Source organism: Sinocyclocheilus grahami, unplaced genomic scaffold (genome assembly GCF_001515645.1).
Source record: "Sinocyclocheilus grahami isolate Dianchi unplaced genomic scaffold, SAMN03320097.WGS_v1.1 scaffold17.1, whole genome shotgun sequence".
NCBI classification, from domain to species: Eukaryota; Metazoa; Chordata; class Actinopteri; order Cypriniformes; family Cyprinidae; genus Sinocyclocheilus; species Sinocyclocheilus grahami.
The window spans coordinates 6,182,921-6,192,779 of NW_015505196.1; the positions used below are offsets into that span (position 1 = coordinate 6,182,921).

General features: G+C 34.3%; 1 protein-coding gene across 1 annotated transcript in view; it reads left to right on the plus strand.

Annotated features, from left to right (window-relative positions):
* Nucleotides 1–9,859, plus strand: part of LOC107552426 (EVI5-like protein) — a 34,675-nt gene that overhangs the window by 10,551 nt on the left and 14,265 nt on the right. Inside the window, exons 2-6 of the mRNA XM_016234306.1 lie at nucleotides 4,552–4,920; nucleotides 7,819–8,008; nucleotides 8,142–8,366; nucleotides 9,081–9,155; nucleotides 9,263–9,388. Of these exons, the coding sequence (XP_016089792.1) occupies nucleotides 4,679–4,920; nucleotides 7,819–8,008; nucleotides 8,142–8,366; nucleotides 9,081–9,155; nucleotides 9,263–9,388 (858 nt within the window). The 5' untranslated portion in view covers nucleotides 4,552–4,678. The remainder of the gene's footprint in view (nucleotides 1–4,551; nucleotides 4,921–7,818; nucleotides 8,009–8,141; nucleotides 8,367–9,080; nucleotides 9,156–9,262; nucleotides 9,389–9,859) is intronic.

Genomic DNA, 9,859 nt, shown 5'->3' on the forward strand with positions numbered 1-9,859 from the left:
TCTCATTCATTGATCTGCTAACCGCTATGCTATGCTCGCATGTTCTGATAATAATAGCTTTCTAGGACTAAACATTATTTGGATAATTGGTAAAAAAAAAAGTTAAATATTTAAAAACCCTACTGTTAGACCTACCTGAAAAACTAAAAAGCAATTTTAAATATCTTAACCCTACTGTTAGACCTACCTGAAAAACTAAAAAGCAATTTATTTAATTTGAAGGCCTGTCGTTATTTTTTATTTGTGCTATCATTATTCATTTCTTTATTTGTTCTTATTTTATTACTGAGTGCTTACTTGTCATTTTTTATTCAATTAAAAGTTTGAATCAAGCTATCTCGTGCTACTGCACCAAAAGTACCCCACTGTAAAATAAAAAAAAACACTGAGTGAGCAAAAATTTGTGAGATAGCTAGTTATAATGTTTACATTATTAATGTATTACGTTAATGTATAAAAGCCTACATTAAATCTGTCATATAAATGGGTCTTTTCATTAGAAATTAGCCTACTGATTGCCACCATTGATGGACACATTTTTTTAATAATATTAAAAATATCTGTATGACATTATATTCTGCAGTTCTTCCCTGTTGTACCGAATATCTATACTTTTCAAATGATCATATCGAAGTTAGAAATTCAAATATTGTGACAAAATTAATTTTGTAGGGTGCCACAAGTTTGTTAAAATTTCCAAAGGGTGCCGTGACTAAAAAAAGGTTGAGAAACACTGATTTAATGAATGACAATTGACATTGAATGTGAATAAATACATAAAGAAGTAAAACACAAAAAATAGATGTGATGAAGACCAAGTTTCCTTTAAGTCCATCATTTTGGTGTGATTAAGTGGCGATTTTTCTCTGCAGATGATGAGGTTGTAGGATGTGATGCATCTGAAATACACAATTGAGTTCAGAGTTAGAGTGTGTTTAATGTAAAAACAATTATGTTTATGAAGGCCAAAAGCAAAAGGAGACAGTATGTGAGCCCTTCACAATCTTGTGGGATAGTTTTAATATTGTTTTGTGACTGGGTATGTTTATACATAAACCCAAGTAATAATTTAAAAAATCTAACAATATGAATTACAAATTCATTGTCTCTTTTACTTGCTTAGTGGAGAAGAGGAGAGAAGTTTCCACAGCTTAGCCGCGACTAAAAAAAGGTTGAGAAACACTGATTTAATGAATGACAATTGACATTGAATGTGAATAAATACATAAAGAAGTAAAACACAAAAAATAGATGTGATGAAGACCAAGTTTCCTTTAAGTCCATCATTTTGGTGTGATTAAGTGGCGATTTTTCTCTGCAGATGATGAGGTTGTAGGATGTGATGCATCTGAAATACACAATTGAGTTCAGAGTTAGAGTGTGTTTAATGTAAAAACAATTATGTTTATGAAGGCCAAAAGCAAAAGGAGACAGTATGTGAGCCCTTCACAATCTTGTGGGATAGTTTTAATATTGTTTTGTGACTGGGTATGTTTATACATAAACCCAAGTAATAATTTAAAAAATCTAACAATATGAATTACAAATTCATTGTCTCTTTTACTTGCTTAGTGGAGAAGAGGAGAGAAGTTTCCACAGCTTAGCAGAGCTGCACACACTTATATGTGACCAAAAACTAAAAAAAGAGATAAGAACATGTTTGTTTGGAAAGCAGTTACAATTTTAAAGTTAAATTTGTATTTAAATTTAAGAATAAAATAATTTACCTGTTGAGAGCGTGTTAACAGTCTGTGTAGTTGGATCACTGAACTCCGGCGGGAACAAAGAACCATTTCAGCATAAAAGGGTTCTTCAGAATGCTATGGTTCTAAATAAAACCATTGCTGCATGTAAAGAACCTTTAAAGAACCATCTTTTTTTAGAGTATGAGTACTAATAAACAGCCAAAGTGTTAGTAATAGGGATGCTAATAAGCACCTAGTTAATAGTGAGAATTGGTCCCTAAACTAAAGTGTTACCAAACTTTATGAATAGTAGTGTCACCCCATAGATTGCATTGGGGTTTTGGGGTCATGGTTTCGGTACAGTTCGTAGCGTATTTATAAATGCTTATAAATTTTAATCTATTTGTTAACTGCTGTCTTCCATATACATTGCTAGGATTGAGATTAATCACGGTACAAATGCGAACCTAAGGTGTCGAGTAAGTTTATTTTTATTTTTTTTGTATTTTTTTTTTACCAAGAACCATTACACTTTCTGATGCATATTACGTTCAAAATTGCAAGGAATAGGTTAGATATGAGTGCTGTTGAGAATTAAATAAGGTTTGGCAGCTTAGTGGTGTCATTTTAAAAGATAAACTACCGTGTAATAATTTGGGGCTTTGTAAGATTTTTTTATAATTTATTTATTTTTATATAGAGAAAGAAAGTACTACTTTTATTCAGAAGGAACACATCAAATTGATAAAAGTGACAATAAAGACATTTATAATGTTACAAAAGATTTCTGTTTCAAATAAATGCTGCTGTTTACAGAAATCCTGAAAAAGTTAATTTTTTTCCACAAAAACTATAAGCAGCACAACTGTTTTCTACAGTAATAACAAGAAATGTTTCTTGAGCAGCAAATCGGCATATTAGAATGATTTCTAAAGGATAATGTGACACTGAAGACTGGAGGAATCGCTGTAGTAAAGAAAAATCAGCTTTGCCATCACAGAAATAAATTACATTTTAAAAGGCACTTATATAAAATTCTAATAATATTTCACAATTTTACAGTTTTACTGTGTTTTGATTAAATAAATATAGCCTTCCTGAGTATAAGAGACGTGAAAAATAAAAAAAATTTTAATCCTACCAACCCCAGACTTTTGAACAGTTTAGAGTTTTTTAGGCACTTGGTAAAAGGTTTACAAGATCCACAATAAAACTGTCTAACAAAAGATCAGTATTTATTCAGTATATAAGCATTTTCTGCTATTCCAGTGGTTTCTGTATAACCGTCACAGCATTATTGTATTTTTTTTTCTCTGTCAGTCTATTATTCTGTTATGGTCTGTTATGGTTTCCGATAACCCTGCCCCTAAATCCCACGTAAAAACAAAATGAGTTGTGGTTTTTTCCTGTCTAGTTGGTGGCTCTTGGCCAGAATAAGTTTCAGTGTAGACCAGACCTGTTACTGATTAGTCAGATGTCTGACTATGTGAAACTACAGAAACAGGGTTTATTTCTGTTCCAAACCCAAACAGGGCTTACCAAGCTCTAAATTGTAATGTTCCTTTGAGAAAACACACCACATTTGTCTTTAGTAATTTAGTAATATGTGTATGAACGCGTGAGTGTTTGTCTATTTCTCTGTCATCCGCCCATTACTCTATACTCTAAATATAATGCACATTCCCTCTCTCTCGTTAATGGCTTAGGTTGTGGCTTAGCTGCTCCATTTGTGTCTGTGGTTTGTTGTAGGATGCACAAATAGCTTGTTGTTGTAGTGCAGTACAAAACACTTACACAGATCACATATGCTGTACAGTCATTTTTCTTCTTGGTTGTATTCAAACAGCGTCACAGGTTTGCTTTGCACGTCATCGCCCATTTAAATATGAGGTGGCATAGATGTAAGACTGGAATACACTACACAACTTTTGACCAGAATTTTATTTTGTTGCCAAAGCCAAATAGGCAATTGCAATTTAGGCAATTGGAGTTGACAGATTTTCTCAGAGAATATCCTATAAGTGTATGATGATGAGCACACTTTTTCTTTCTTTTTTTTGCTGTAGACTATGATTCCATCAGGAAATCAAACATAGTTTGAGCCGATTTTATTTTTGAGATTAATCAGAATAAAACAGAAATTGTAATATGGCTTAATGTGATTACTAGATTGCAAATTTTAGAGCTGTTACTAATTATTATATTTTCTATTGATTATTTTTTTCTGATTATCTAACCATTGGTAAATCTAAATTATTTTCTGATTAGTTGATAAATTTTTTGGTTAACTTGCCAATAAATAATAACCGTAACTTATTATTATATTATATTAATAACCTATTTTTCAATGTTTTATTTGTTTTATTCATGTTCTCATAAAAATACTTACTTTACAAATAACAAACCTAAAGTTCCTAGAATTAAGAGGCATTAATTATTAATATGTATGTCAAATTTGTATGAGCATAAATGTCCCAAATAAATTCAGCTCAACAGTAGGTAGTGCCAAATTATAATTTGAAATGGACTTTATTATTTATTCTTATTTGTTATTTAAGCTACATGTTGTTTTTACTTACTCAAGTAACACTTGCTGTTCACAAGTGTTGTTTGGTAGTTAAAACACTTCAGTAAACTGTACTGTATGATTCAACATGTTTTCTGTGGTTGTTTATTTCACACTATAGTATTAAAGAGGAAGAAATGATTGGTTTATGTTTTCAATACTAGACAATATTAGAGCCCTCTCATCATAAACACTGAATTAATTAGTTAATCACAGCAGCCGCAGTCAAAATCTCAATTCTTTTTTCCAATTAATTACGCAGCCCTTCAATACATAATCTCACTTCCCTCATTTCCACAGATTAACCCAGTCCTGATATACACGTCTTCAAGGAGGCCTGTTTACATCCACGGCGCCAAGAACCCTGTAGCATCCTTCCAATTCCCCACATCACTGCTTGACTTTTCCTGTCCTGGGTTCCTCCGTCATGTCAAGCCCTAGTAGCAGCCCAGAGAGAGAGGGAGGGATGGCAGGTTCTGTTCAGCTGGAAGACCTCAACTCGCCTCCCGGACTGGAAACTGACCCTCCTTTAGCTGGCAGCCCAGTGCTCAGTCCGGATTCCAGTTCCCATGATGCTGCGCTCTCTGCCACGGCGGCCTCCCCAGCTGACTCCGAGAACCTCAGTCCAGATGAGCTTGAGCTTCTGGCTAAACTGGAGGAACAGAACAGGTAAAACAAGAGCAACGTACATACAAAACAGTTTTCAAATATTTTTTGGAAGTCAATGGCAAAAACTGTTTGGTTACCATCATTCTTCAAAATACATTCTTAACGTTCCACAGAAGAAAAAACTCAACAACATGAGAGTGAGCAAATGATGACACCTTTTTAAAAAAAGTTGATGTATTTCCTCAGCGACCAGCACAGATCAGCTCCAGGCAAGATGAAGCGGATATCGTCCTCTTGTGGAAGGCCAAACAAAGTACCGTATTGACCCGAATATAAGACGATGTTTTTTTCTTGGAAATACATCATACTTTCAAAACAAAAATTAAAATAAGAAAAATATGCAATATGAAAATAATTGAAGACAAAATGTGTTTTACTGAGAAAAAACAAGATTTGGTTTTTAAAAAGCCTTTTTCCAAAAGGTACATCTGGAAAAAGGGGGGTCATCTTATAATCACGGTCGTCTTATATTCGGGCCAATACGGTAGTTTCGCTTTCAACACGAAACACACAGCGCCTTCGCGACATGGCGGCGTTGGCAACAACAATACTACAGCGAGAATAAAAGTTACGCCTTCTTTCTTTGCGTGAACATTTGGGCGGTGTTATGCAAATCTTCCGACATCGTGACGTAGACATGTGGGGGCGTGTTAGAACGAGCCGTTTTAGGTAGGCATGGTTGACTCTTAACTTTTATAAAGAATATCTCTTTGGATTTGAGACTTTAGTCTTTGCAACTTTACATATCTTCTTTATGCACCAAGAGCTTGTAACACTCCAAAGAGAAAGGAAAAATTGAAATTGCATCATATGACCCCTTTAAAAAGCAGTGGCCAGGAAACATTTTATAAATCACATTTGGCATTCAAAAAATGGTTTCGAACCTGTGAGTATTTGAAACAGCATCAGGGCGAGCAAATCGGTAATTGCACAGAGCAAATGTCAAATGACACGCACATAGTGTATTGCGCTTTGATACGTGACATCCCTCTGAAGGTAGCAACGCCTCAACAAAGGGAACCCTATGCATGCTTGAGACAGAAAGCTACGTGTGGGGTTTATCATTTGACCTGTGAGTGGCAAACTTATAGCGGTTAAGCTTCTCTTCCTGTAACAACTGATATGTAACAAGCTTTCGCTATTAATCAGTTGTGGTGGTTACCTGGCAACTACAATAGCAACAGTTACCATGCTGAATGTAGAACTTTAATGGGCCATTTAAGCTACAGTCGTAGAAATGTGTTTAAACATTCTCTGTGCTTCTGTCAGAGCGATCGCCAGGATTCCTAGAGATTTCACAAGGCATTTATACGCTATTATTCAGCCAATGTAGTCTAGCTGAAATACAGTATTTTGAATCCAAGCGGTGGTGGAGTCAACAGGTGTGTATAAAGAAGCATCTGTATTGTGTTTAGGGGTCTTTGCTAAGACAACCATCATTTACTATTACTCATACTTAGACTCTGATAAAACAGACAAAAATTTCTCATGCACTATCAGGTCACATTTACAGTTGCTTGATGAAATTTTGCAAGCGGAATTCAGTAATTTCAATAGCAATCAATACGACTGGAAATTTTGCGCAAGGGCGCAACATTTCCCCATGCAGATTTTGCATCAAGTTTTTCACATGAATTCGCTGTTTTGAACAACAGAATGCTGCTTGGTTTCTGTGTGAGCTGTGCTTTATACATCACTACACTGTATTGACAGTGGACAATAGACTGTTTTTGTTGCGGAATTTGACAGAAATCACGCTAATGTGAACATGCTCTTATAAGACATATCTAGGTGCCAGAATATAATGGAGGCTCTGAGGTGGGCTCTTTTGATATTGCAACCACCTTTAGCAACTAGGCTGGGTTAAAAATATTGATTTCTCCATTTTAATCTGTTCTCATTTTGATGAACCAATATCGATTCAAAATCCCAAGAATTGTTCTTTTAGTCTAGGCTGTTTTCAGTTGATGTGTGAACAAAACATTATTTGTAGCGCACATCCCATCCAAAAAATCGCAGTAAGCTCTGTGCTTTGTTACTTTTGAGATGAAACAAAGTCTCACCTGTCATATTATGTTAATTTTATGATAGCATTTTATAACCGAATTCAACCATTGTCAAAACAGTGAATGTTTTGACGCTCTTTAATGGGCAGTGACAGACTGCTGTAGCACCACAGTTCAAGAAAAGCAACAGTGTGGAAGTTTTCTTTAGACTTTTTTTTTTTTTGATTTCTTAAGTTATTTGTTGTTGTTATTCCATCCTGCAGATTGTACTCTAAAAGTCCATGTTCTTGATCCTACTCACCACCAATGTACAGTATTTAATTTGTCATTTAAACAAGTTCTCTTGACTAAATGTTTATGCAAAAGAAAACGGTATACTACAGTTCAAAAGATTGGGTCAGTATGATTTTTAAAGATTTTGAAGCCTTATTAAGTACATTTATTTGATCAAAAAACAGTACAAACAGTAATATTATGAAATATTATTGCAATTTAAAATAGCTCCCTCTTCTACTAAATCCTTTTTTTAATATACTTTATTCCTGTGATGGAAAACAATTGCTTAATTTTTGTGGAAACTGTGATAGATACGTTTTTTTAATGAATAGAACATTTAAAAGTACAGCATTTATTTGAAATGTAAATGTCTTTACTATCAATTTTACTTCCTCTTTTCGCTGTTACTACTCGATTTAATGTGTCCTTACTGAATAAAACTATTAATTTCCTTGAAAACAATTTTACAGACCCTGAACCTTTGAACAATATTATAGGTTTAACCTCCCTTACAGAATTTGAACCCACTTCCTTTTGGGTAGCAGCCCAGATCTTTAACCACTAGGCTGCACTACCATTTGTATACCCTGATCTCAGTGTGTTGTGTTGCATTCAGGTTGCTAGAAGCAGATTCCAAATCCATGCGCTCAATGAGTGGATCTCGGAGGAATAGTGGCTCCTCTCTGGTGTCAAGCTCATCTGCATCTTCTAACCTGTCCCATCTGGAAGAAGACACTTGGATCCTGTGGGGACGGATTGTCAATGAGTGGGACGAGTGGAGACGAAAGAAAGACAAACTTCTGAAGGTGATTGATTGGTCCTTTTTCATTCAGAATCAGAATGACAATGTGTTAACCCACATCATAGACGCTAGACAAAAGGATCTGAAACCGGTACATTCATCTCTTATTTTCTGCCTTACCCTCTCTCTATCCGCAGGAGCTAATAAGGAAAGGCATTCCTCATCATTTCCGAGCAATCGTTTGGCAGTTATTATGTAATGCCACTGACATGCCAGTAAAGAATCAGTACTCTGAACTCTTAAAGATGTCCTCACCCTGTGAAAAACTCATACGCAGAGATATTGCCCGCACATATCCAGAGCACGACTTCTTCAAAGGCCAGGACAGCCTGGGACAGGAAGTTCTGTTTAATGTCATGAAGGTGAGAAAGACAGAAATGGGTGCTGAAAGAAAGATCAGAGATAAAGTGGAAACACGGTAGAGCAAATGAAAGAAAGAGTGAGTGGTGGTTTATTGAACAAAAATGGAAAAATTTACAAAAAGTAATTTTCAGACTGATAACAAAAAAATTATAAAGAAATAAATAGTTCACCCAAAAAATAAAATAGTCATTATTCACTGAAATGTCATGTCATTTCAAACCTACATGATTTTCTTCCTTCTATAGAAGAAATTAGCAAAATGTGGATGCTGATGTTTTCTGTATAATGAAAATGAGAGGTGAATGAGGAAATGATACAAAATACAGGAAAATTACAAGAAAAACAGTAATATTGTGAAATATTAATATGATTTCAAATAACAGTTTTATTATTTGAATATATTTTAAAATGTAAATTATTTTTGTAATGGCAAAGCTAAATGTTCAGAACCCATTACTTCAGAAATTACAAAGAACTACATACACACACACATTTATTATATGTGTGTGTGTGTGTGTGTATGTGTGTATATTCGGTATATATATATATATAATATATATATATATATATATATATATATATATAGATGTGTGTGTGTATATGTGTATGTATGTGTGTATATACTGTATATATATATATAGATGTGTATGTGTATATATATATATATAGAGAGAGAGAGAGAGAATTTTAATAGATGTTTCTTGATCTCACAGGCATATTCTCTTGTGGATCGTGAGGTTGGTTATTGTCAGGGCAGTGCATTCATCGTAGGATTGCTACTTATGCAGGTTTGCTTCTGCGTTTTGCTCATCATAATGAACTAAAGTAAGATAAAGAAATGTCTGTGAGCCAAACTTTGCATACTCCAAATTCATCATTCATTGTGTGTTTGTAGATGCCGGAGGAGGAGGCCTTCTGTGTGTTTGTCAGACTAATGCAGGAGTACAGGCTTAGAGAGTTGTTTAAACCCAGCATGGCTGAGCTGGGTCTATGCATCTACCAGTTTGAACACTTGCTACAGGTAAGGAGGAATACTTTATAGAATCCAGGCTAATAAAAATGTGCATATAATGTTGCAGGAGCATTCAAAGAAAAAAGGCATTATAGACTGTTTGATAGTGGAGTGTATAGACTTTACTATGAAAAATGTACTGTTGTAAAGAGAAAGAACTCTCTTTGTGAAAGAAATCTCTTGTGCTCACTAAGACTGCATTTATTTGATCAAAAAACAGTAATATTGTGAAATATTATTACAATTTAAAGTAAGTGTTTACTAATTTAATATGTTGAACATGTTGAAAACAGTTGTGCTGCTTAATATTTTTGTATAAACAGTGATCAATTTGTAAGAAGAGCATTAATTTGTACGCTTTTTTTTTGTAACATTATAAATATCTTTACTGTCACTGATATGTGGGCCAAAATATGACTTAAAAGGCACACGTGATTTTTTTTATTGTTGTGAATTTAACAATGATTAGACACAGATGGT